This window comes from Colletotrichum phormii (assembly GCF_030913505.1).
Source record: "Colletotrichum phormii strain CBS 102054 chromosome Unknown BDP81scaffold_3, whole genome shotgun sequence".
In the NCBI taxonomy this organism is placed as follows: Eukaryota; Fungi; Ascomycota; class Sordariomycetes; order Glomerellales; family Glomerellaceae; genus Colletotrichum; species Colletotrichum phormii.
The window spans coordinates 562,957-589,890 of record NW_026851445.1 but is presented as its reverse complement, the minus strand read 5'-3'; the positions used below and the strand labels follow the sequence as shown (position 1 = coordinate 589,890).

Sequence of the window (26,934 nt, the reverse complement as noted above, 5' to 3'; positions counted from 1 at the left end):
AAGACCACCTCGCAGGCAGTCAAGACAAGACGAGACAAGTGGAGAGGGGGTTTCGTTGGCGCTCTGTTTGTACTTCGTATGCCGGTATACATACGATAACGGAGAGGCTTGCCAATGCAGCCAATGGCTCTAGGGCCATGTACGGTTTCTTGGGATTACAGATACTTTTGCTTCCTACGGATACCACGAATCGAGGTTGATAGCGGAACGTCGACAACCTGAGAAAGGTGCGGCCAAGTCCATGGAACAGCTTACGGGCAGCTCCGACGCCGACTGCTAGGACATGTGCTCTTTGCTTATGGAGAAGACAATGCTGCGAATCCAGCTGATCAGACTCGGTCGATGGGCAAATTCTTCGAGTATCCTACTGCAGGTGGAAAGTGCTGTGGCAAGAGATGTGGAGGCAGTTCTGTGAGCTTTTTCGCGCGTGCTGCAACAAGCGCAGCAGCGCCGGTTCAATACCCGTTTTTTCATCGGTCTCGACTCTTTGCCCGTCCAGCCGCAGTGTCTGCGCAACAAGCGCCGAGGCCCCAAAAGACTATTGTCGCGTTCAAACTGGAGCCCGCCGAAGTATGCGAAGAAGCCATGCTGACCGTAAAGCGAAGACGGGCTACGGAGTATTATTCTTGCCTCAACTCACCTTACCTTGGGCCCGGGTGCCGCGGGACACATTCGGTCGAGGCGAACGACTCAAGGCTCAAGGCTACTTGTCTTTACCACCTTAGCTCCTAGCTTCCCAGCCAGCTCCGAATCACTCCCACCAGATGAGCGAATCGGTTACATCTTGGACGCGGATTAGCGTCATTCCAATCAGCGTTGGCAGTTCTGCGACGGGCCACGGCTGACCGCCGTATCTCTCTTTCGGTACGCAGTACGGATACCTACGAGAGACACGTATACATGGCGCTGGAAAGGGACCGAGGAACGCAGACAACTAACGACAAGCGACAACGCCAATGCCAATGCCTGACAGCATCTCGGTCCGCCACGGACGTGGGAAGCAAAGGACACGGCCAGCCTCGACTGATGCCCCTGTACTCTCGTCGAGTGCGCCGCCAATCCGTTCACCCACCCGACCTCCTCACATCCTCTCACCTGTCGCCCTCCAGCCGACAGGATCAGGATTGGCCAGCCAAGAAAAGCTGGTGATGCACACCACCAAGTCCCTGACGGCACACCCTCGCCCAGTCCCTTGTCACTCCGTCCCACACCCCCCGACTCTCGAGTCTTCCCTACTCCTTCCCCCATTCATCCTTAGCGTGCAAAGGGACCTTCACCAGGTATCCTTGACTGCCCCCCAACTTGGCCCATCCCGGCCCAGCCTATCTCATCGCCCATGTCATCCTAGAAGCCACTAGGAGAGCGGCGGTATGCTCACCAGAGACCTGCCTCTATCTGCGTCTACTCGGCGGTGCAGCTTATTACTTCCACCCACTCCTCCGTAGTATCTAGACTAGGCTCCGTTCCGTGTTCTCCTTCCACCACATTCGACATCTGTCCGCCTTTTCTACTTCGCCATTCAGTCGGTCCAGAGGTTGAGGTTCACAGAATTCGGAAGCGTTTCTCGTTCGCTCTTACCGTGGCCAAGACGGTTTATACGGAGTACACTCGCCTTCATCACCGCTTCCATTCACGCCCGGATCCGGCCCGCTTCATGTCGCACCGTCCGTCCCTTCGCAATCGCAAAGTTCATGCATCAGACGCAACAACAGACGCTACAATACCCTCACCAACCTCCCTAGCAATATTGCGCTGCTCCTCGATCAACCGATAGGTTGCGCTGCTTCAGCCTCGAAATAGCCACCAACATCTTCGCCATTGGGACAGTTAGCCGAGCCGATTCCTTGCACGAAATTCGACCCGCCCGCTACGTCACGTCTCGACCTTCGACGACGCATCCTTTTCCTCGCTCGTCGTGCCCTCCGCGGAGGTCGACGGGCGTGGATTGCTCCAGTCCACCATGAGCCTCTATACTGAGCCGCCCGAGCTGCGCAGTTCCTCGCAGGACAAGCCTTCGCTATTGGTTTGTTGGTGGATAACGTCATTCTGCACTCTTATCATCCTACTGCGGGTTGCCGGCCGCTTCATTCGAACCGAAAAACTATTTCAAGAGGACAAAGTCGCAGCACTCGCCCTGATCCCTCTATGGCTCCGCATGGTTTGCGTGCATTTTGTCTTGCTCTACGGGACTAACAATGCCGAATTTGACGGCATCACATTATCTGCGGAAGTCGAGCGCAGGAAGGAAATCGCAAGTGGTCTCGTGCTTGCCAGCCGCATCTTCTACGCAGCAACGTATGTCACGGAATCCCCTTCATGAACTCTTTTTTTTTTCCCCCTTTGCGCCTTACGCCCACAGCATTCTATGCAGCAATTTCATCACTGCATCCAGTGGGACGGTAGGATGGCTTGCTAACGCTTTGTCTGTGCAGACTGTGGATTCTCAAGAACACTATTTTAGAGTTCTTTAAGCGTCTGACTGGCGTGACTTGGGCACGTTCCTACGAACAGACGCTCGTTTTCATCAGATGCACCTTGGTCGCAACCTTCATCGCCATCGTCATTAGCGATTTGGCGGAATGTCGACCTTTCAACCACTACTGGCAGGTCACCCCTGACCCGGGCGGTCAATGTCGCCAAGGTTTCGCTCACCTCCTCACTATGGCGACATGCAACATCATCACCGACTTCTTACTGGTCTTCTTCCCGATTCCCATTATTCTGCGAAGTCAGATGAATGTGAAGAGAAAGATACAGCTCACACTACTTTTCTCGCTCAGCCTGGCCGTCGTCGGTGTTACTATCTATCGTGTCCCTCACGTCATGAGGGCACATGGCAGACAGCAGCTGCGTTCTGTGCTAGCATCTGTTGAGCTCCTCTTCGCGACAACGGCCGCAAATGCTCTGGTCTTGGGCTCATTTGTTCGTGATCGCGGCCTGAAGAAACAAAAGTTCAAATACGGATCCGTGGCAGAAGACTCGATAGACCGCAGAGGCTCCGATTCGCGCCGTCCCACTCTTCATCGTCACTGGGGAAGTGACGAGGATCTCGTCCGAGATGTCGGCATTGGTGTCGATCCTGGCCTACGAGAACGCGACGAGGAACGAGATGAGTTCGACAACGAACAACAACGATACACTCCCGCGCCGATGGCTAGACCGTTCGGCGAGGAGCTGATACAGTGGCAATTCCCTCAGCGGCAAAGAAGCAACGCCGAGCGCAGCGACGCTTCTCTGTTACCCCACGACCTCTCTTCCTCGAGGAGCAACTCGACCACGACACCGCGCAGGGTCTCCTTTTTCGACGTCGGGGGTTTGCTATCAGAGGATCAGGTTGGAGTCAGCCAGACGTTCCGCAGGGACAGCATCGTCTCAAGCGTGGATCCTATGGCATCTAACGTCCATGGCGTCCCATCGCCCACTTTGCCCGCTGGATCAAATGGATTACGTCGCGGGTCTACTGCACTCTTGCAAGATCTTGGGGGACTTTTGGGACCCACGAAACCGTCGCGACAAAGATCCCGGACCGGCACCGAATTGCAACCGATTCCTCAATCGCAACACGATGACCATCCGTCTTACAACCCTCGCCCCGGCGAGCCAACCCTTATTGATCCCGGTGGCTTACTGAAGTAGTTGGGACACAACTACGCAGAAGCCACCTTGTGACACAACACACAATCATCTAATCACAACATATCACGACTACGAAACCATGACTATATTTTATGAGACAGTATATGTATATGTATGTTGACGATCTCAGCGACATTGCTGGGGACCCTTTTTGGACACGAGGAGTTATTAGAGGTTTAGAGCCTTTGACCGGCGTTTCTCTAGGTCAATGAGGGACCGGATACGAACATACTTTTACGTTTTGGAATTTTAAAGGGAAGAACTACTTACGACCGAAGGGAAATGGGCGTTGGAAGAAGCCCCCGGAGCGGCCCTCACGATGATACCTGAAAGCCGTCATTTTTTTGCTTCACTGTTTATCGTTATATATACCCCCGGCGCAAATAGCCGTCATGCTTTGTTACCCCGAACAACTTGTTCCAATATCATCACCATATACAAACGACGAATGACTTTTTTTCCACATCTAGAATTGGTTGCCGCCCTTACTAATCTTTGTCCTGCCGGCTTTGCTTTTCCGCATCCGCAACAACGCGTAAAAGCCCGGTCCCGGGAGACCTTTCCATGATGCCTGCTCCCTGCACAACGTTTGTTTTCGCATCTTGGCCGACGACCCTGTTCCCTACCACCAAAAATCCAACGACTGACTCTGTCGCAACTGCCCGCTACCAGCAGAATCCCTTCTTCAACTTACCCCTGAGGTGGTGTACTTACTGTAGTGTGGTAATGGTTCTTCCCTTTTTTCTTTTGTTTTTTTGACCCTTTCCTTTTAGAGTTTCCTTGGCCTTTTACGTTTTTTTTCTTTCTCATTATTAGCCTTATCTTTTTTTGTTTTTTAACTCCTATAATCTCATGGGGTGAGTCGTCTCGAGTCCGACGGATCAAGAAATGTGCATTCAACTTTGTTACTAGGTGGGTATTCTTATCTGGCTATCTATTGCGTTCCCATGACTCAATGGCGGCCGCTTGACGCCGAGCGCCCGACTCTGCCCCTTTCCACTTCATCCCTACCCGAGAATCCGAATACGCCGCTGGTGTTCGGGATAGGAAGCATAATTACTTGTGTTTCGAGCAGCTTTTATGGCAAGGAGCTTGCTGGTGTGTGAGTGTACAATGCTTAGTCTGGCATACCTTTACTGAGTAGATAAGGAGGAGAGTGGGGGCTGAGATCGTTTTTGATATATACTAAACCCACACATGGGACATGTTGAAGACATAGAGGATATGATGGTATGTATCACAGCCCGGTGGGGTGTTAATCCCGTGTCACAGCCTCTCTTTCGTTTGTGATGGGAGTTACTTTATACTATGCGCGGTGGATATAGGGGGTTTGGTGTTTTCTGGGCTACGATCGGGGTTTCGATAGATATAGGAGAACCAACCCGGTGGCGATGAATGGGAATATGAAGGGAACTGTGGTGCTTGAGGTGTTCATCCCGTGTGTTAGTCTCTCTCGAACTCCCATTTTTTCATCATAGTGGTATCCTGGGGCTCTCTAATTCTTGATGCGGTGGTGTAGAGGATTTTCCATTTTCTCTTCGTCACCGGAGCAGGTGCTCTCATACTTTGTGAGATGAAGATGCATCAAAGCAGTGACCAAGAAGAAGGGATTATCGTGATGATATATGCAGGCGATGGCTCTGCTTGGTTACAGGAAGAGGCAAAGGGAGTATCTCGAACGTGTTCTAGCTGACTGAGTGTCCAAAGACGATTGAACTGAGAGAGAGGTCAATTGGGATAAGGGAAAATTGTCGATGCCATGTGTAGCCTGAGATCTCCGTTGCTTAAGAATGTTTTGGAAGGAGAAGTGGATTGTAACTTTCTCTAACGGGCGATTGGGAAAGGTGCAATATTGAGTGATTGAGCCTTTAAAGTAAGATGAAAACAGAGGGTTGTATATCACTACTACAATGAGTGATTGTCGCATTTGCAAGAATTCGGCCAGACTTTATAAAATGCAGGTATTTTTCACATTAATTTTCACATTAATTTTCACTCCAGTTGATGAAGAGACGTGAAGTCACAGGAGCAAAACGGTCGAAAAAAATAAGTTATTTATGTTGCCCATCTAGAGGAAGCCCTCCATCTCTTTTTTTCGGTTGTCGTACACAAAACAGTAGACCGTAGCCGTACCCTCAACGCCAGACTCAAGAGTGATGCAAAGAGTATACTAAGAACTCCCTTTCCCTCCCCCCCCCCCCCCCCCCCCCCCGTCTACCAGGGCGTCAAGTCATCCTGCTGAGAAGGTGAGTCCCCAATCCCAGCGCCAACGTTGACCCCTTCTCCTACCGGGTTTCCCCTCTTTCTCAAACCTTGCCTTCCCCGCCGCAAGCCTTTTAACTGCCACAAGCAAGACCCCCTTTCTTTTACACGCACAATCTGTAACTGGCGTAACGACCCGCCGTCTCCGAGGTACGGATAATCTTGACAACGTGCCCGCGCTTGAGACCGAGGTACTTTGCGACGGGGTCCTTTTGCAAGATGCGCGGCAGCTGCGTCTCCTTGAGGCGGTAGCGCTTGAGGAGGGCAATCTTCTCCTCGCGGCTGAGGAGGATGTGCTTGGGCACGAGCTCGTGCTGGGTGATGTTGACGAGCAGGTCGTCCTCGAGGAAGCACTCGACCTTGGCGAAAGACTCGATGGTGACGAGCATCTTGCGGGCCGCCGGGGAGAGGGGCACGTGGGTGACCATGATGCCGGACGAGTACTTGTTGCTGATGAGGTGGTGGATGAATTTCTTGATCTCCTTGATGCCGAACGTCGTGTCGGCGAGGAACTCGACCCAGAGGGTACCGCAGTCGGGCGTCGGGCTCGGGTTGTTGGGCGTCGCGGGGGGTGTGAATTTGCGGATCATGTCGGCGGAGGGGTTGGCGGAGAACTGGAGCTTGCCGCGGCTGAGGGGGTTATCGCGTTAGTACTGGAGACACATATACTTTGACAGATTGCGGATGGACGTACTTGACGCTGCCGTCGGCGCTGGTGTACTCCATCTTGAAGCGGTCGAGAGAGATTGTGAGTTCGTCCTCGGCGAGTTCATAGCCCTGCGATCCGTCATCAGCACATATGTTGCCAAACAGCGGGAATGCATCGTCCGTCGGAGGACGAGGAGCGTCTATTCGCACACTCTTCCTTGTCGATGGAAAATCAAGGGTTCCGTACGCGGTCCGCAGCCATCTCGTGGGCTGTCCTCCATGCTCTCCACAGCCTGGTAACCTCCTTGTTGACGTCCTTCTGGTCCGACATCTTCGCGATGCTGCGTCTTTATTAAATCTCCCGTCGATTTCGTGGTCAAAATTGGTATCGTAATCGCCGAGGAAAGATGGTTGATCGAGATGAGGGCGTCGGTGGTGGATTGGTTCTTGTCGCGACGAAAAGTTCGAGAACCTCGAAAAAGATTGGCGTCGCAAAACGGGTTCAGCCAAAAAGTTCTGGCGGCGGATTCAGCCTTGCAGGCTAGAGCAAAAGTTTGAGTGGGGCCTTTGACCGCGGTTGCTTAATCCTGGTTCGGTCCCGGGCAGCGGGCAGTTCTTCTGGAATAACTCCGGAGAGGATAATCCGGAGACAGCCCGGAATATTCTACCAAGGTTCCTATGTGGATGGGAATTGACAGACCCCCAGCAGCGTTGACCAGGTGGCAGGTGCACGCTCCAGCCAGCTCCAGCCATGGGCCTTTCAAGGGTCCAGAGTCACAGTGCACGCACGTGCCATATTTGAGTCGAACCCCACAATCGAGTCCAGGATGGCAGGTGGCCTTACCTTCTCCAGAAGGTACCTGCCACGGAACCCAAAAGAGTGAATTTCAACAAAAATTGGGGGATCCTTTTGACGAAAAGTTCACCCTTTTGCGTGGTTAATTCCGATTCCACTTCTCCATCCTCCATCCTCCACATCACCAACCCGACTTTGCTGTCCACTCCCACTACGGCAGTGTGCGCAATCGCCAGCTTTGTCTAATTGATCACCCTTTGCATCAATTAACAAGCTTCTTCCTACCGTCACAATGGCCGACACCAAGCAGGCACCTGCTGCTGCTCCTGCGGCGGCAGAGACCAAGACCGAGACCAAGGCTCGTCCCACCATGCCTGACGAGGCCGAGTACCAGAAGAAGCTCAAGGTTGCCGAGAAGGAGCATAAGGAGGCCCTCGACCAGCTGGTAAGTTTCATCTCCAGTTCCATTGGCGACTTGCTTCTCGAATCCCTTTCCTGGCTGGGAGAATCGCAGTCGAGCCCCAGATATCTGAAAATGACACATTGCCATTGGACCGCGAATGGCTCACACAATTACTTCTCCAGAGCGCTATCAAGGCCAAGATCGAGATCGCTATGCCCAACAAGAACAAGGAGCAGCAATCCCCGACCCAGAAGCGTCGCGCCGAGCTCATTGCTCAGGCCAACGAGATCCGCCAGAAGCAGGGCGCCGGCAAGAACGCCCGCACCTCCAAGCTCGACCAGATCAAGCGCCTCGACGAGCAGATGCGCTCCCGCATCAACGAGCAGAAGACGGCCCGCTCCAAGGTCAACTTCAAGAGCGTCGAGGAGGTCGACCGCCAGATCGAGAAGCTTGACTCCGAGGTCAACTCTGGCCGCATGAAGATTGTCGATGAGAAGAAGGCTCTTGCCGAGATCTCTTCGCTTCGCAAGCTGAAGAAGAACTTCTCCCAGTTCGACGACTCCCAGAAGTCCATTGACGACCTGAAGGCCAAGATTAAGGAGATCAAGGACTCGATGGAAGACCCCGAGGCCAAGGCCATGTCTGAGCAGTACAACAAGATCCAGGCCGAGCTGGACGCCATCAAGGCCGAGGGCGACGAGGCCTACAAGAGCCTGTCTACCCTTCGCGACGAGCGCACCAGACTGCACAACCTCCAAAACGAGAAGTACGCTGCCCTCAAAACCATCAAGGATGAGTACTGGCAGCAGCGCAAGGCGGCCCAGTCCCACGAGCGTGAGGCTCGCGAGAAGGCCCGCGAGAGAAGGAAGAACGAGGCCGAGCGTTACCAGAAGGAGCGCAAGAAGGCCGATGCCGAGAAGTTCCTTGCCGACGCCAGCGACCCCGCCTACCTCGAGGAGATCCGCCGCGCCAACAGCCTCCTCCAGTTCCTCGACCCCACCCACAAGGTCGAGAAGGCTCCTCTCCAGGCTGCCAGCGGCCTCACCGCTCAGGCTTCGCGTACTGTTGACGATTCAGGTATTAAGGGCATGAAGGTCGTTTCCAAGAAGGACCGCGACGATGACTTCTTCCCTGCCGTCAAGAAGGGAAAGAAGGGCAAGAAGGGTGGTGCCTCCGAGGACAAGGCCGGCAAGTACAACTGCCCGCCCTCCGTTGTCGAGGACTGCGCCTTCATGGGTATCGATCCCCCCATGGCCGCTTCCGACGTCCCCGCCGTCGCCGAGAAGGTCAAGGCCAAGCTCGATCACTGGAAGAGCGACCAGGAGGCCCAGACCCAACGCGTAAGTTCTAATGATTCCTGTTGTTCTCTTTGATTTTCCATGCTGACTCGACTTCCAGAACATTGAGAAGGCGAAGAAGCAGCTCGAGAAGATTGAGGCCGATGAGGCCAACGGTGTTAGCAACGGCGACTCGGTCGAGGAGGTTACCAAGGACCTCAAGGAGACCTCCGTTGAGGAGAAGGCATAGTCCTCTCACTGACTCCGCCTACAACTTTTGCCTGACTGAAACCCACTGACTTTCAAGTCCGATACATCTGCCTGACGTTCTCTTGCCGATGTCATCGACTGGGGGAACGTGAACTCTCTCACCTCTCTGCCTCTCTTCCTCTTTTTTTCCCCACTCAACCCGATACACGCATACGACACCCCCTTCTCACACAAAAGCACTCTTGGCATTTCAAAAAAGAGGAAACAAAGGAACTTCCTTCGGATTCAAAATGGGGCGGGGAATGCAAAAACCTTTTATAAACTCTCTGGCCTTGTTTTGCGTCTTCCTAGCCAAAAATTTGTCCCTCGAGGCAAAAGTGGCTTTCTTGTACTTAGCAGCTTCCTCCACCCCCCTATAACCGTTTGTAGTCCCAGCCACACTTGAAAAATGAGAGGTAAAAGAGAAAAAGCTTTTCTTCGATTTTTTAAAAAGCAGCAACGACTGGAAACGTCCCTAATCATTGACGGGGCATGTTGCGTGACTATCGGAAATAGCCATTTAACAGTACCTTAAGCAGCCTTGAAATAATAGGATCCGTCCAGCTGTCCAGCGTAATGCCATCCGGTAGGTCCATCCCCCCTATCAACAGGATAGACCATCAACATCAACGCCCATTGGTCCATTGCCTTGGGCCGTCCTCGTCGGGCAGGTGTGCTTGTGCAGCAGGCAAGTCATGTCGTGCCGGGCATGTCCAGGACAATACAGCCATGACGTGATGTCCTAGAATGATTCCGGGGAAACTTGAGCAAACACGTCGTCGAGGGTATCATGGCACAAGACAAGCACGTGTGTAGCCTCGGCAGTAACGCTTCGGGTCCCATGTTGCAGTCTCATGATGTTGTTTGCGTGCAGAATGATTGCCAATCGGTCCTCTTGCTTCACCTCACTTTCCTTCACCACGGATCTGGGCAGCACGAAGTTGGATAAAACGTGAGACAATATTTATATGGTTTATGGATTATTGCTCTAGCGGCCACTGGTTTGAGGGCTGTTGATCCTTTAGAGAATTCCTCCCGCAACATCCAGGAAGAGGAAAACAAATAGTATCCGGCCTGCGCCGTCGCAAATGCAAACAATGCCCTCTTTCCGTGATCCGTACTCCGGTGCCTACCCTCCCAAAGAAAATGGAATAGGATGAAACCAAATAAAGGATACAAACGTACGAGACTCAATCACAAATTCCGGGTCGTCTCGAACATAATGAAGGGAAAATGCGCAGAAAATGGGGGGCCTCCAAGGCCACCGCTACGCTTTGCAATGCATATATATGCCTGCTTATCCCGCGTCAATACACCAAAAAGACCGCTAATGCAGTTCGTGGGTCTCATCAAAATAATATCATAAGAAAATTGCAAAAGACGCCGTAATTCGTACCAAATGATATTCGAACTTCGGGAGCTCCTAGCTCTGGATGGTGTGTTTCGTCCATGTCGGCTTTCATGGCTGACCCCATCCATAGTACGCACCCGCAGGCGGAGGTGCGGTTCGTCCATATCCAGGCGGTGGCCCTCCGGGGTGTCCGGGGTGTCCGGGGTGTCCCATTGACGGTCCCATAGGCGGCATACCTGGCGGCAATGACCTTCTTTCTCTTTCCCTCAAGGCCGGCGTTCTCCCGCCCATTCTACTAGGCATCGGCATCGGTGGCATGTCCATGGGTGGGGGTGGGGTTCTTCTTCCAAACGGATCTCTGTCATGACTGCTAGGCGCAGCAATGGCTGGAGGCCCGCCTGAAGGAGGTCCGCCTCCTCCGATTCTTCTTCCAGATCTATTCTTGGACCCGCCACTGAGGGCGCTCAATGGAGGATCCTTAACGAAAGGGTCATCATCTGGAGGGACGTTCAGCTCGACCAGACTGAAGAAATACTCGAGGACTTCGGGATATCGCTGGACACTGGATTGCCAATCTTCGTCAATGCCATGTTTCAATGCGGCCTGCGCCTGGGCAAGCTCGCTGGGATGAGGCGGAGCGTGATAGTAATGGTATGCGGTGGCGTTGATGCGTTCAAGGTTAGAGGCGTGAGCTGTCTTTCGGCGCTCGGTGAGGAGACGGAAATATTCCAGGATATAGTCTTGCGCGTGAGCCCGAACCCAGCTCCTGTGTATGTAGTTAGCATGAGAGGTCTTCCATAGGCAAACATGAAATGTCAGGCTTACCGAATATCGGTGTATATGGACTGCATCATGCGCTGCTCAGCCTGTTTAATGGCAACATCAAGTCCCTTGGCCTCGCAGTCGCAAGCTGCAGAGGCAGGAGCGTGACATATAGCACAGTCCGGGTCCATCCTGGTGGTAGTCTTGCGCACACGCGGAGTGCGTGGAGTGCGCGGCCTGTAGTCTCTGTGGGAATATGGATACATCTTAGCGAAGGGATCACCAGATGGGACACTAGGGGTCTGTCTCTAGCGGAGGGGGAGAGGAGGTGAAGATGAGAGGATATTGTACAAGGAGGTCAAGATGGGTCATCTATTACTAGTACAAATGTCATTATTCCTCTCGAGACCCTGAGATTGGGTCTCATGGAGAGAATTTGGAGAGTATGGGGTTGGGGATGAGGCTCGGCAGACGGGCAGAAGGAGTGGAAGAAGAGAGGAGTGAAGGAAAAGCGGTGATGGACTGACCTGGCTTAAGAGATTATTAAGAGGGGGTGGATGGTTACAGCCCGGCAGAGCGTCGGTTGTAGGGTGAGAGAGTGAATATCCGTAAGGTAGATGGGAATAAACAAAACTAGGACGAATAAAGCGAGTTGCTCCCGTGTGTTGGTGCTATGTATCCTGCAGCATCGAAGCATGAAACAATAAGACAAGCAAGCAAGAAAGCAGCAGGCTAAGGTAGGCTTCCTAAGTTTCCTGCAACAACAGAGAAGATCGAATCGATAGCAACGAAGTCGTAGTCGTAGCAAACAAACGGCGGGCTCTCATTCAACGAGAAGCAGAAGCAGAAGCAGAAGATGCGGAGGAGACGTGGGGAGAGAGATAGCTTGATCCACGAGAACGCAGGTAGATGAAGAGAGGATCGAATGGGAAGGGGGTTTTGACTGCAGCGCGAGTGTCGTGGCTCGAATGCCAGCAGCTTCCAATATGCAAGTCTTGGGGGGTCCGACGATGGCCCAATGAAGGGGGCGCCAAGCGAGAGAGGTCGTCTGCCTGACCAAGTCCCAATGAGCTCCAATAAGAGGGACCAGTAAGAGGCCGGTTATTTTGAGGTATCCGTAGACAAGGTAGGTCTGCTGAAGGAGATGTTAAGAGAAGGGATGGTTGGTGGAAGACGAGAGAAAATTGATGAAAATTGCAGTCAGTCGGCAGACGAGAGGAGAGAGAGAGAGCACGACAAGAAGCAGGTCGATGAGTGGAGGGGCAGATTATGTGTGTGCGTTGTCGCCGCCCCTCGTTTGTCCTTCCGGTGCCGTTCCCGCCTTTAGCTTTGGGCTTCAAGGCGGTCAAGGGCCAGGGGAGGGTTTGCAGTGAAGCGGGGGTACTTGACAGTACGGGAGGTTGGGTGAATCCATCAGGTACCTGACCTTACGGAGTACTACCTGGGTCTACAAGCAAGACAGCGCCGATGGTCCAACGGGAGACACCGAAGAGGAAAGAAAGCGGAGAGGGGCAGGAGATGTCGGGCGGGTCAGCGTCTGTAGGCCGAGACGACCGGCGGGGTGGGGTGGCTGGACTGTGACTGCCCCGTCTTCCCAGACCTGGACCCAGACACCAGAGCACCTTCCACAGGTTCTCGTCAATGGAAGTGGCCCAACTTTGGAGATACCAGGCCAGCAACACCATCCATCTCATTGAGGGAAAGTACGATGCACAAGGGACGAACCAGTCCACACTACTGCGTGCCTTAGACAGGAAGGAGGGGGGCAAGTCACTACCTATTGTAACTGATCAGCTGGGAACCACTTGGTTCCATCTGATGCAACGTCCGAACGTGTGCTTCCAGAACGCCAACGAACGCCTACCTTACCTTAAGGTATCGAAGATCAAGCCCAACTCGGGCCACCTTAACTTACCTTACCTAGGTGCTCTCAGTGCCATACTACCTATTGGCATCTCTCCATCGACTATTCATCCACCACCGGCCCCTTCCAGCAAGATGCTCTTGGTCTCGACGATGGCCGCTGCTTTTCTGATGGCCCTACAATGCATTGGGTCATGGGATCAGGCTGGTTGGCTCACCGCATCTTGCCCTACCTTATGCACCTCGCTTCTCGATTAGAGCCCGCTGCATGCGCGCAAAACATAACCGAGCAATTCCTTTCTGTCAGATTATGGATTCGAAAAGAAGCTGTGGCAAGTCGCCATTGGTAAGCTGCACCGCCATACATGATACCATGCCTCTGCCTGAGTCGGTCGAATTTGCCTCACAGGCTCACAGTGGCCCCTCATGGAGCCGCATCTCAAAGTCGGGAGATGAAGGAGTGACGTTGAAGAGGCTGAAAAGACAAGTGAGGTCCCGTTTCCCTTTTCAGTCTTCTAATCTTCCCCAGCCAACTCAAGGGGAGCTTACGAGGCAGTGCGCGGCGCCGGATATCATGTCAGCCCCAGTTTGTTTCCCGATGATTTGGGCACTGGCCCGTTTGACAATGCCGTTCGGTCGTTGATCCTGGTCTCACAACGGTTGCTCCCGCCCCTGCCAGATTATGTAACCCATCTTCTTATCTTATCGACAGCTACGGATAAGGCACTTCAGATGGGATGGAAGCAGGGCATCCAAAATTTCGAGCTTGTCTCATCCCACCGAGTCACAGGCACTCGGCGACGACCATAACGGCGACGACAACGACCGGCATCATCTGGTGCCGAACAAGAAACGAAACATGGCGCCAAGATGTTCGGGCGGACATGCGGTGTTGCTCCCGTTTCTGTACCCTTCGTTATTTCTTTCCAAGAGTACCGCTGCACCTCGTCTCGCTGCGAGAGCAGTCGCAAGTCGCCGCCATAGCTCCACCCAGGTAGCCCAAGAATCGAAATCCACCAGACTCAACCCAGCTCCCGACGACTATTCCCAGCCCATCTTCGCCGACAAAGCCTCGGTAACCCTCTACGCAGGCCCTGGTGGCCACGGCTGCATCTCCTTCTTCCGCGACGCATACCTTCCCGACGGACCCCCCAATGGCGGCGATGGTGGTCATGGAGGCAACATCTACATCCAAGCTGTACACGGCGAGACGTCACTGCACAAATTAGCTAGGCGGCGCTTCATTCGAGCAGGAAAGGGAAAGTCTGGTCAGGGCAGCTCCAAAGGCGGTCAGCGAGGCGACGACGTCATCATCACTGTGCCAGTTGGTACTGTCGTCCGCGAGCTGAGCCGGGAGGACCCTATTGCTGAGGATGCGATAATGCAGCGCGCCATGAAGGCGCAAAGAAAGGCCGAGAAAAGGGCCAAATTGGCCCGTCAGGCTGAATTGGCGGAGCAGGCCAGGCGGGAGTTGGAGGAGGGAATTGAAGAGGAGGATGAAGAGATGGCGGCGGAAAGGGAGGCGAAGGCGAAAAGGCAGGCCGAGGATGAATTTGACGAGCCCGAAGACCCGGATCGCAACAAGTTTCTTCTGTACCCCGGCCTCTCGAAGTCGGATCTGAAGACGATATCCCTACCCAAAGCTCCCACACGCACACGTCTCTACCACCAGCCACCTGGTCCGATCCAGCTCGACCTGTCGCGCCCGTCTCCGCAGCCCATCCTGCTCGCCGTCGGTGGCATTGGCGGGCTCGGCAACCCGCACTTTACGTCGCGCGAGTTTCCGCGGCCCATCTTCGCCACAAAGGGCGAGCGCGCCGTGACCATGGATATCGAGCTGGAGCTCAAGCTCCTCGCCGACGTCGGGCTCGTGGGACTGCCCAACGCCGGTAAGAGCACTCTGCTTCGCGCCATCACCAACTCGCGCACGCGCGTCGGCAACTGGGCCTTCACGACGCTGCAGCCAAACATCGGCACCGTCGTGCTAGACAGCTACAAGGGACGGCCCGTGATCAAGAGCTACAAGCGGTACCCGGCCGCCGACCCCGCGTACGGCGGCGGACAACCCGGCGCGGAGGAGGTCCTGGTCGAGCAGCGGACCCGGTTCACCGTCGCCGACATCCCGGGTCTCATCGAGGGAGCCCACCTAGACCGCGGGCTCGGCATCGCGTTCCTACGCCACGTCGAGCGTGCCGGCGTGCTCGCCTTCGTCGTCGACCTCTCCGCCGGCCCCGCCGTCAAGGCACTCAAGGCTCTATGGAACGAAGTCGGCCTCTACGCGCAGATGCGCGAAGAAGAAGAACGCGCGCGCGAGATCGACGCCCGCGTCGACTGGGACCTAAACTCGGGTACCAGCAGCGAGGCCGCTCTGCGGGGCACGCACGGCACCGGCACCATGATGGTGGCCGACGCCCCGCCGGCGCCCCGGCAGGAGTCAGGCCTGCACATCGCGGCCAAGCCGTGGTACGTGGTCGCCACCAAGGCCGACCTCCCCGAGACGCAGGAGAATTTCAGGGAGCTCAAGACCTATCTCGACGAGATTAAGCAAGGGACCACGCCGCACCCGAGCGGGATCGAGAATGCGTGGACGGAGAACGTCACCGCTATTCCCATTAGTGCTATCAATGGCCAGGGTGTTGATCGGATTGTCCACTGGACTGTGGGATTACTCGACGAGTAAAGGAGAAGAGAGATAATTGTATCATATGATTTGTGTATCACCACCGTATAATGCCACTTTATGAAAGAACGTGCTGTGCTCTTTCTACCTGCTTCACTTGGTCCAGCCCCTGAAACCCGGTTTTCGAGTACCGGAACAAGAAGGCAGTTCTATGTACGGGAAACGTCAATGACTGCGCCTTGCAGAATTGCCGAACTCAGAATGTATGGATACAGTAAGGTGTATCCAAGACGTCTCCAGCACTACAGAGCTTCGGTCATTCATCCAGGAAAGTACCTCAGGTGCAGTCAATAAGGGAGGTGGAATGCATAGAGAGGAGGTAGAATCCACACTCAGAATTTAACATCAGAAACTTTTTTGGCATTCATTCGTAATGACTACTCCGTCTAGGGCGACTCTTATCGCCTCGAGGATGCGTAGGTGCTTCCATCCAACTCAGTATCCAGGGTTTGGACACGTGCTCGAAGACCCAAAGCCGTGCAAGGCCTAGGAGTTGCTGCTCAACCGTAAGAGGTCGACCTTCCAGACCACTTCTGCCTCCCAAGTGTACGTCCCCCACGTTCCAAGTCAACCCGAATAACAATTAGAATATTACAAGGTCAATAATGATCATGCTGAGATCAATTCCTCTTCTCCTCGTCACGAAGGCCTTACAACATGGCGAGAACAATCGCTCCAGCCAGAACAACAACGCTGAAGGTCGTCGTGGTTGCACTGCTACCAGGGACAACCGTCGGTGCCGTCGTTGGAACGCTGACGGTGCCATTAGTACCGGGGCCACCAGTGCCGGAACCTCCGCCGGAACCTCCGCCGGAGCCACCGCCGGAGCCGGAGCTCTGAGAGGCAGAAGGCGAAGCACCGTCTGTAGCAGTGCCCGTAGCAGTGGCACTTCCACCACCGCTTCCACCCGAGCCACCATCAGTAGGCACCACAGTCGAGAGAGTGGTAGCGGTACCAGCATCAGAGCTCTGCTGGCTTGAACCTGAACCACCGGGTCCGCCTCCTGTAGCAGTAGCCGTTGCAGTAGCAGATGCTGAGACTGCGCTGCTGGCCTGGGTAGACGCACTAGCAGACGCAGTGTTCGTAGAGGAGGCCGAGGCCAATGCGGATGAACTAGAGCTGACACTGTCACATGAGAGGTCGTAGAGAGGCTTGGTGGTCAAGGTCGAGCCAATAACACCGAAGCTGGGGTTGGGTGTTGTTGGAGAAGAGTCCTGGAATGTGTACCACCAGACATTTGTCTTGCCGAACATGGGGCAGCCGACGTCATTCCAGAATTTCTTTGCGTTCTCGAGAGATGGAACGGCAGCACCAACAGTCTTGCCGCTGACGGGCCAACCAGTCTCAGCGACCCAAACGGGCTTTCCACCAACAGCTCCCTGGGTGGCAGCCAAAGCTTCGGCCCAGCGGTCCTTGCTGTCAGAAATGGAGTTGGGCTTGGTGTCCTCGAAGTAGGGGTAAGCGTCCATTCCAATCCAGTCGCAGGCGTCGATGACCGCCTTGTTGCTGCCGTTAACCCAGGCGGTCCATGTGTCGACGTGACCGATAGGAGCACTGCTCAGGGGCGAGTTCTTGATGACCTCTCGGACTTGCTCAAAGTACTTGACGAGAATGCTGGGTTCGGCGCCGGAGAATTCGCCGTTGGCGATACCGGTAGGCGAGTGGCGGTAGAGGTCTTCGCTACCGACAGAGATACCAGCAATCAGGCCATTCAGCTGACTTCCATACTGCGAGACAGTCTTCTTCAGTGCCTCAAGCTCGTTGGCGAAAGCAGCATCACCGGCGGAGGCCCACAGACCGAGCAGAAGAGTCGTCTTTGTGGAAATGGCGGCGGGAATAGCAGAGATGACATCGTTAGTGCTTCCTCCCTGGACCATGGTGTAGAGACGACCGGACGTGAAGGCGCCATTGGTGCCCTCGAGGCTAGCTGCGGTCTTGAACTCGGATTCGAAGTCTGACTGTGCTTTCGCTTTACCGTCGATGAAGGTAGATCCGTAGTTGAACCCCTGAAAGGCGCTGGCCGTGGCTGCGGCATACACAGCCGCCAAGCTCAGAGAGGCGCGCATTTTTGCAACGCTGAAGGAGGTCTTGATGTGTTACAACGGTGACGATGTGATGCGAGGTGGGCAAAATGATGAGCGTTGTGTGGAATTGGGTTTCGGTTGAAGGTTGGCGGCAAGATCCAAAGTTACAGTTGGAGGAGAGACCGGGCACTCTAGTAGGAGTACGAAGTGTTGACTACGAGTAAATACACAAGAGGCAGGCAGGTAGGTCCAAGGTATTCCAAAAACGAGAGACGGATTGGTGAGATTGTCCCAGAGTCCCGTAGGTATAGAGAAGGATGAGGGCCAGGTAAGGTATCGTGAGTGACAGTGAAGGTAAGGAGGAAGAAGAGTGATGAAGTCGGCTGGGCGATGAAAGGATAGAAAAGGGAAAAAGCAAGTGACAGGGTAGGGCAGAGCAGGTAAGGAGGGATTCCCCAGACAGTAGGAGGGATGCTTGATCAGATCACATCACAAGCTTGGGAAGCTGGGTGTCTTGCAGGGTTCCCTGTTCCTTGGGCTTCCCCGTCTCTCCCCTTTGGGAAGCTCTCTTCCGCTCTTTGGGATTTCCTACGCGTGCCACACTCTCAACAAGAAGAACCTTGAAGGATGGCACAGGTAAAAAAGTCTGAAAGAGGCAAGTAAAGAAGCCAGTTGAGTGGTGCCACCGCACCAACGTGACAGCACTAGTGTGTCTCTTCCTCATCCCCTAAGGTACCTCCATCAAAACAACAACACAACTCACATGCAGGAACGAGCCAAGGTGAGGTCACTGGTGTGGACTGTATTCTTTACTCCGTCCACAACAACTTTAGCACCATACAAAAGGTGCTATAAGGTATGGTCTTGCCCCTGGAACGATGGTGGCGATGAGGTCACGCTGGGCGCAGGGCAAGGCATTCGGGGCAGGCCCGGTCGAAACACCGACCCAATCACGGCTGCCATCCCATTTTACCGGCGTCCCAGGGCTTCCATTTGCTCCCAACTGGGACGGCCGGGTGGGTCCCTGCTGGCTTGCCCATATTTAGCAGTCCACACCCACTATTCCCTACCCCCATGCCCCTGTCGCTGTCGTCCGGCCAGGCCGTGGCGCCCCTCCCCCGTATTTTCCAGCAACCACGATCATCGATGCCCTTCCCGGTGACCAACACAAACACTCCACCTGTATGCGGGACATTCCATTCAGGCCATCACACTGTCTGTCACTCACCACTGTTTACCGAGTTGTTTTGGTGCCGTTGTCCCGCGGGGTTATTCTGCAAAAAAAAAATTTACGAGCGAGACGTTTGATGTGTCAATCGTTAGTTGTCAATCCCGCCAATCTATCTATCCTCGTGTTGCAATGATCAGCAACCTCCCAAGTTGCTCTTCCCGTCCCGACGTGTTGATGCAGTGGCGCTGTCGACCATTGCCCACAAACCGAATAAGAGCGAACTCAGGCATTTATTATGCCTTTGGAAGAAAGCATACTGCTGCAGGAGAAGCCGGCCGAGGAAATATTGACGACGGAAAGAAGTTTTGAGGACTGGAGGGAAAAGCCATAGAGCAGGGAAGCAGCGTGACATCTGCAGGTACCAATGCAAGCAAAGCGCCTGCTTCCCTGCCTACTATGCAGGGGCTCTGGGTAGTAGACGCCGGGGCTGATTCTGACTGCATTCCTGGACCTTAATTCTGCAAAGTTCATCACGTTTCTTTTCATTGATCATTCCGGCAAAGAAGACCTGACCTGAACCATTGGGATGGATTCAATGCTCGATGTCATCACGTCTATTCTGGACTGACCCCACCTAGCTGAAGGAGATGGTCATCGCCAACTGGGAAACGGACAGCAAAGCGCCAAATATAAGAGGCGACTGGAATCTCTTGACGGACAGTTGGCAACTTAGAAATACATCTGGCAACATCTGGCAACTCGGTCGATAAAGTGCCCAATTTGGTTCATCGAACGTCCCGTCGTCAGACGGGTAAAAGTGGGACAGGGAACTAGGCAACTTCACATTGTCATCATAAGGTACCGGCCGATAATTACTCGCCTTACGGATACGTTCTCAAAAGATGCCAACCAACGCTTATCGTGGGGACGTATCGCCATGGCAGAATACAAGGCAATACTACCCGTCATCCCACAAGGGTAAGAAGTGGAATGAAAGCATCGGCATCAGTCATAAGAAGTCAACTGACATTCTCAGGTCCATCATCTCGGACTCTAACACGGCCCCGAGCCAACGCCAGCCGTCCGTGTGACCAAAGTGAAGCTATCGCGTACAAGCACACGCAAAGTACGCACTGGATGCATTACATGTAAGAAACGCCACATTAAATGTGACGAATCCAAACCACATTGTACCAACTGCCTCCAAACCCGGGGTCAATGTGAAGGTTATCTCCCGGATCAGAAGAAGAACAAAAAGTCCTCGGGGCCCGCAGAGCTGTGTTGGAATTCCACTCAGGCCATCATCCCTCGTGCAGCAGCATCACCCACGGCGCAGACGAAACTGAATACCAACACGGTCGACTTCCGCGATGACAACAGCATGTCCTACTTCCAGGAATTCGTCGGCCTGGTTCGAGGCCCCTGGATGAGAGCTGTCTCTACCGGCGACCTGTGGGAAGTCATGCTGCCGCAGCTGTCCCGCAACAATGGCACACTCCGCTCTGCCGCCATGGCCATCGGTGCCTTGAGCGTGTGGTATCGCCAGTCCGCCCACGTCTCTCTCCATGCCATCACCGTACCCGACCAACCCATCGCCCAAGGGGACACCCATTACTTCCAGGCTGTGGCTCACTACTGCGACTCTCTCAAGATGCAGTGCCGACGGGCCTCCGCTCAGGACGCCGTCTTCCTGTCCGTTCTCCTCCTCTTCTTTGAGACTCTAAGGGGCAACAGGAAAGCCGCCCTCGACCACGTCAACCACGCCCTGTCCCTACTGCTCGCCATCGTGACAGACACAGACGCCCATCATCGCCTAGCCGACCTGGCCCCCAACCCGAAGCCCGTCATCGGCGCCGTGGCAGATGTCTTCAACCACCTAGCCAAGCAGGCCCGCACCGTCTTCAGGGGTCGTATCGTCGACGGTCCGCCCCTCCCAAATCTCGCAAAGCGCCTGCGGAGTACAAAGCAGACCATGGAGACCTTCATGATGCTCCTCAACCAGACGCAGAGCGAAGCCGCCAACTCACCAGACTCGTATCCCGACTCCTTTGACACCCTCGAGCAGTTTGAGCAGATATGGCCAGCCATACGACGTCACCAAGCCGCCATGGGCGCCGTCATGGAGGACGTATTCAAAACCTCTGGCCTCCGCGGTGCCGACGACGACGTCACCATCAACAAGCTTCATTTCGAACTCTTTAGGAATCCTCGGATCGTCAGCTTCTGCGAAAACTTCCACAAGTCCATGGTCAAGCTCAACACGGGCTTCCAACCCCTCTTTAACCAAATCATGCAAGTCGACGTCGGATCCCCCACCTACCTCCGCGCCATCCTCCTGCGCATCGAGTTCATGGGCGTCTACATCTTCAGCAACGCGCCCGCCTTCATAGAAGACAAGAGCGCCCGGGCTATAACGCCGCTGTACCGCGAGTACATCTCCCTCGCGCACATCGCCACGAGGGCCGCCAAGAAGGAGTTCCAGACAAACCCGGCCCATCACCTCTCGCTGCAGTGCAGCCTGAGCTGGTGCCTGCTCGTCATATCCCTCTTCTGCCGCGACCCCCTCGTGCGCGACGAGGCCATGTGGATACTGAAGGAATATCCGGGCCAGGACGGTATATGGAGCATCCGCGCTCTGTACGCCCTGGCCCTGCGGAACCGCCACGTCGAGCGGGTGAACGCGATGGGCACGCCTGATGAACAGTGGCGGCGGCTATGGCGCCGCGAGTTCGTCTTCGAAGACAGCGGCGACCGCGTCGTGTTGCGGTACATGGAGAGAGACGAGGCTGCGGGGAAATGGCAGCTGGTGGAAGAGGCGGCCGATATCCCCAGAGATGGCGGGGAGGCCCAGTGGAAGCGGCAACCTCTCACGATGCATAGCGGACTGCTCATCTTGGACCTGTTTAATGCCGTGGCTCAGGGTGACATGGACTCGAGGTTACCAATTGGCAGGCCGTGCTGAGAGGTTGGAAGAGAGGTATTTTTCTAGAGTAGATTCAAGTGACGTCTCTAAATATGCTAGTTTGATACCCCCGATAATGAAACTGAACAACACAACAGTACATTTACAACACGCTGCCTGTTTGATGAGTATGATTTCTGCTCAAGACCTCCACATGTTCTCACTTCGTTTACTTCCAACTGCAAGTATTCCCACGCCTTGCTCCTACTGTGGACCGAAACTATTGGTCCAATGCCTGACTTTGACACTGTTTTCACGAAATATGTTAGCAAAGCAACATCAAAGTTAGGCAGAACAAAAGCACAACTTACCATTTCCCAGTATACGCCCTGTTTCCTAATGAGCTCGCTGTGGCTTCCCTTCTCCACCACCCGCCCCTCGCTAAACACAAAAATCACGTCGGCGGTTTGAATCGTCGACAGCCGGTGGGCCACGGCGACGACGGTGCGGCCGTCGCGCGCCCTCTCAAACGCCGCCTGCACAATCTTCTCCGACTCGGAATCGAGCGCCGACGTGGCCTCGTCCAAGAGCAGGAGCTTTGGACGGCGGATGAGGGCGCGCGCGATGGCGATGCGCTGCTTCTGGCCGCCCGACATGGAGACACCCTTTGCACCGACGTCGGTATCGTATCCTTCGGGCAGCGAGATGATAAAGTCGTGAATGAAGGCGTCAATGCAGACCTCGTGGATCCTCTCGTCCGAGATGGCGGTTGGGTCGTCGATGCCGAAGAGGATGTTGTCTCGGACCGTGCCCCGGAACATGATGGGTTCTTGGGAGACCAGAGATAGGTTCCGGCGGTAGTCGTAGACGTCGAGCTCGTTGATATCGACGCCATTGCAGAGAATCGAACCGTGGTTGCGGTTTAGGTCGTAGAAGCGTTCCAGCAGCGAGATGATTGTCGTCTTACCGCATCCCGAGGGTCCGACAAAGGCCGCATATTGACCTTTCTCAATCGTCAAGTTCAAGCCCTCGAAAACGACGACATCGCGCGTAGGGTACTTGAAATGGACATCCTGCAATTCGATCCGCACGCCACCTTCCGACTCAGCAATGTCTTCGACCCCTCTCGTCGCACTCTGGCCGACGTCTGCCGACTCCCGGACGTCGAGAATGCGATCAGCGGCTGCGGCTGCCTGCGCAGCGCTGGGCGCCACGGCCAACGTTTGACTCGCCGCCTCGGCACCCTGGATAATGGCCATGAAACAGACGAAGAATGACTCCATGGAGTACTCGCCAGTAGCAAGGAGCCTGCCACCATAGTAGAACACCAACGCCTGGCAACCGAGACTCACGCTGTCGGCAAACCCATACAGCGCAGCTGTCCACTGTGCTTTGCGGCGTGCCTCGAGGATGTGACCGTTGAGGAGCTTCTCGTATCTTGCGTTGATGGTGGACTCCATGCCGAGGGAAGAGACCGTTCTGATTGCCCCAATGGCCTCGGTGGCAAACTGCGAGCTCTCTCCGAAAACAGCCATGTTCATCTTGTCGAATTGGACCTCGTGTCTGTACTTCCAGAGACCTGCACCCAACATGATGGGCATGGTGATGAACATGGCAACCAGACCGAGCTTCCAGCCAAAGATGAGAGCAAGAATGACGCATCCGAGAACGGTAAAGACACCAGAGAGCAACATGGCCAGGTTCAGCCCGAGGAGTTCCTCCAGCAGCTTCGCGTCGCCCGAGACTCTGGCGCTCAGGGCGCCGTGGGAATTCTTATCCTGGTCGAAAAAGCTAACCTTCTGGTGAAGCATGTCGGTCAGATATTGCCTCTTGTACTCGGCGCTGACAAAGTACTGCAGCCGCAGGCCTACCCAGCCCTGGGCGACGTACGCGAGACCGACGCCTCCGGCGAGAGCGAGCCACATCAGACCCCAAAAGCTCGCCTGTCTCCTCAGCTCGTCGCCAGATAGTAAAAAGACGGCAATGACTTTGGAAAACAGCCATGCCTGTATCGGCGTGCCGGCCGCGGTCGCCATGCAAGATAAGATGACGGCGGCATACGACGTCCACTTTGCTCGCCTCTCAAAGAGAAGTTTGCCAAAGCTACGGACTAGGCCTCGGGACTCGTGAGACGAATCACCCTCGGCAGTGTCGGTAAAGGCGGCACTCCTGAAATGTTCATGGCCATTGACCTTCTCCTCTGTTTCCGAATCAAGCCCAGAGGTGGATGCCTCGGACAATGACTTTCCAGGCGTTGACAAGTTCAATGCTTGAGCCCTGACGAGGGAGCTGTAGACGCTGGATGGGTCGCTCAGGAGGCTTTGATGTGTTCCTTGCTCGACCGCCTGGCCCTTCTGTAATACCACAATGTTGTCGGCTTTCTTGATTGTTGAAAGCCGATGGGCGATGGTGATGGTAGTTCGACCCTGCGTCACTCTGTCGAGTGCTGCCTGCACTATCTTTTCGCTCTTGGCATCGATAGCACTGGTCGCTTCGTCGAGGATGATGATGCGCGGCTTCTTAATGATACTTCTGGCAATGGCAAGTCGTTGTTTTTGGCCACCCGAAAGCTTCGCTCCGCCGTCACCGACTCGCGTATCATAGCCCTGTTAAAAAGTCCAAAGTCAGTCCAGATGTTCCCCAGCGCAATCAACTGAAGGGGAGAGACAGCAGCGATGAACTCACATCAGGTAGTCGGCTGATAAACTCATGGGCGTATGATTCCTGGCATGCGTCACGAACAAGCTCCCGTTTCACCGTCTCAGGCTCCTTCTCCCACTCGGTGCCAATGAGACCATTTGCGACGTTACTGAAGATGGTGTTGTTGAAGAGGAAAGGCTCCTGCTGCACCAGACCAACTTGCGATCTCCACCACTTGAGGTCGAGATCTTCCAGGTTCACGCCGCCGACGGTGATTGAGCCGGATAACTCGGGTCGAATGAGCGATTTGGACTCATCCGTGACGCTCTCAACGCTCTCAGCTCCCGGCTTCTCGGACGCCGAATCCTCAACAACCCGGGGCAAGGCGTGCTGCTCCCTCAAACTATACCACCGCTCCAGCAAGCCGACGATGGTGCTCTTGCCTGACCCAGATGGCCCGACGAGGGCGATGTTTTGACCTGGCTGGATGCGGAAACTCAGTGAGTTGAGAACTTTGACGCCGGCTCGGCTGGGATATTCAAATGCCACGTCCTCGAAGACAATATCCTCTGCGTCGATTTCCGGCTTCAGAGTGCCAGAAGGCGGCAAAGGAGCGTCAATCACCGTAAAGAGCTCACAGGCCGCGACCATGGCCTTGCTGACAGCGATGACCGGTGTTGAAATTCTCTCCAATGAAGTCAGAATCATCATAACTGACATGAGCACCACGACAACCACGCCGGCATCGCTGAGGGCGCCGGCGATGTATCTCTGAGTGCCATACCAGAAAGCCAGGCCGAAAGCGCCGAATACGCCGAAGAACTGAAATCATGTTAGCTCTCGCTTACGCTTTGGGAACTTATCTGAACAGGGGAGGACGTACAATGAGGCCAAATTGAATTGCGACAACTGGAGCAGTTTTCTGAGCCCGTCTCCTGGCTTCGTGCACCCATCCCTCGTAACGAGAAATGATGTGCTTCTGAGCACCACAAGCCATAACCAACCGCACTCCTTCGAGAGCCTCGCTGGCGATGGCGGTACCCTGAGCATCAGCTTCGGTCGTTGCGGTCTCTCCCTTGACAATTACCGGCAAGCAGAAGGACAGAACCAGGAGGATGTACAGGATCAGCGAGGAAGTGACCAGGGTGAGATCCCAGCTCCAAATAAAGGCAATGACCAGGGCGGCCCAGATCGTGCCGTTGAACTGTAAGAACGTCCCCAGACGATCAGAGATGCCGATTTGCAAGGTGGCAGACGTGCCCGTGATAGCCGTCGCGGCGGCGCCGGGAGGCATCGAGTCAATGACGTGAATCGACTGGTCAAACAGCGACCGGAGGTAGTGCAGGCGGATAGCGGACGAGAGCCGGATGCCAATCATGCGAAAGCAGAACTTGTTGATGGCGTTGAGGAACCATCGGCCGAGGAATAGAGCCGTGATGTACAGGGCCTGGCGGTTCAGGAGGCTCTCAAACTGTGCCGTAGTAACGGTCGAGCCGTTGGCAAAGTAGCCCGTGAACTGGCCGACGAGCTGGCCAAAGATGATGTTCATCAGCGGAAGCGTCACGCCCGCCGCGATGGACGCGAACGCCGCAATCACGTAGACAAAGAAGTCCCATTTTGTCGCGTAAGTAAAGACCCTGAGATAATCCGCAAACTTTGGCTTTCGCAATGGAGCCTGTGTACCCGTCGTCGAGGTGATCTCGTCGGTTCGGACTGGACTCTTCGCCATTGTTTGGCACCACCCTTCGTAGGTGTTGTCGTCGTGCCTCTTGAGCTTGATCTTCTGTTTATGGCGTATAGATGTCGATGTCGTGCAAGGAGGCTTTCCGTCCTAGATTAGTGCCCCTTTTTTCTTCCGTGTGTTAGTCTGACAGTTTCCTTCCAGATTTTGACAGGAGAAGGAAATTCAAGGTTACTTTTGGGGGTGTGAGAAATCCGTCCGTCCGGATGCTTTCCTGCTTGCTTCATTTCATTCTGATCACTTTTTTTTTGTCCCACTGATGTTTTGACGTCAGAAGGTCTGACCTCGTGCTTCAAAGAGACGGACGTCCTTTTCTCTGGGTTCTTGGGCCTCTTCTTTTGCCCTATCTCGTTTTCCCTCTGGATGGCAATGTGCATGCAGCAAATCGAAACGAGGCACTGCTGTCGATAGGCCGTGTAAGTGGAGGTCCGAGAATAAAAAACGAGCTGAGAGCTACCATGATGAGATTGTTCCTTTCGCGACGGCAAGACCGAAGTAAAAAAACCATAAAAAGATCTGATGACGAGTT

General features: G+C 54.6%; 8 protein-coding genes across 8 annotated transcripts; 3 read left to right on the top strand and 5 right to left on the bottom strand.

Annotated features, from left to right (window-relative positions):
* Positions 1–1,960: 1,960 nt before the first annotated feature.
* BDP81DRAFT_445955 (uncharacterized protein) lies at positions 1,961–3,636 on the top strand (the record flags this gene model as incomplete). The annotated part of the gene is made up of 2 exons (XM_060592014.1): positions 1,961–2,295; positions 2,433–3,636. The coding sequence occupies 2 exons, from the start codon at positions 1,961–1,963 to the stop codon at positions 3,634–3,636; spliced, it is 1,539 nt and encodes a 512-aa protein (XP_060449566.1).
* Positions 3,637–6,002: 2,366 nt separating this feature from the next.
* Positions 6,003–6,877, bottom strand: BDP81DRAFT_457907 (RNA polymerase Rpb5 domain-containing protein; the record flags this gene model as incomplete). The annotated part of the gene is made up of 3 exons (XM_060593345.1): positions 6,003–6,528; positions 6,593–6,675; positions 6,794–6,877. 3 exons carry the CDS (start codon positions 6,875–6,877, stop codon positions 6,003–6,005), a joined length of 693 nt encoding a protein of 230 aa, XP_060449565.1.
* A 470-nt stretch (positions 6,878–7,347) lies between these two features.
* Positions 7,348–7,874, bottom strand: BDP81DRAFT_417750 (uncharacterized protein). The gene has a single exon (XM_060589651.1). It carries the CDS (start codon positions 7,808–7,810, stop codon positions 7,469–7,471), a length of 342 nt encoding a protein of 113 aa, XP_060449564.1. The 5' UTR covers positions 7,811–7,874; the 3' UTR covers positions 7,348–7,468.
* Positions 7,875–10,730: 2,856 nt separating this feature from the next.
* Positions 10,731–11,650, bottom strand: BDP81DRAFT_310156 (uncharacterized protein; the record flags this gene model as incomplete). Its single annotated transcript, XM_060583616.1, has 2 exons — positions 10,731–11,388; positions 11,448–11,650. 2 exons carry the CDS (start codon positions 11,648–11,650, stop codon positions 10,731–10,733), a joined length of 861 nt encoding a protein of 286 aa, XP_060449563.1.
* Positions 11,651–14,106: 2,456 nt separating this feature from the next.
* BDP81DRAFT_445951 (obg family GTPase CgtA) lies at positions 14,107–15,927 on the top strand (the record flags this gene model as incomplete). The annotated part of the gene is made up of 1 exon (XM_060592013.1): positions 14,107–15,927. One exon carries the CDS (start codon positions 14,107–14,109, stop codon positions 15,925–15,927), a length of 1,821 nt encoding a protein of 606 aa, XP_060449562.1.
* A 650-nt stretch (positions 15,928–16,577) lies between these two features.
* BDP81DRAFT_309769 (glycoside hydrolase superfamily) lies at positions 16,578–17,993 on the bottom strand (the record flags this gene model as incomplete). The annotated part of the gene is made up of 2 exons (XM_060583571.1): positions 16,578–16,815; positions 17,002–17,993. 2 exons carry the CDS (start codon positions 17,991–17,993, stop codon positions 16,578–16,580), a joined length of 1,230 nt encoding a protein of 409 aa, XP_060449561.1.
* A 2,213-nt stretch (positions 17,994–20,206) lies between these two features.
* On the top strand, positions 20,207–22,084 carry BDP81DRAFT_309790 (uncharacterized protein; the record flags this gene model as incomplete). Its single annotated transcript, XM_060583573.1, has 1 exon — positions 20,207–22,084. A coding segment is annotated over one exon (1,878 nt), but the record flags the coding sequence as incomplete, so codon positions are not given.
* Positions 22,085–22,304: 220 nt separating this feature from the next.
* Positions 22,305–26,393, bottom strand: BDP81DRAFT_310069 (ABC transporter; the record flags this gene model as incomplete). The annotated part of the gene is made up of 4 exons (XM_060583601.1): positions 22,305–22,331; positions 22,396–24,630; positions 24,710–25,486; positions 25,548–26,393. The coding sequence occupies 4 exons, from the start codon at positions 26,391–26,393 to the stop codon at positions 22,305–22,307; spliced, it is 3,885 nt and encodes a 1,294-aa protein (XP_060449559.1).
* Positions 26,394–26,934: the final 541 nt, after the last annotated feature.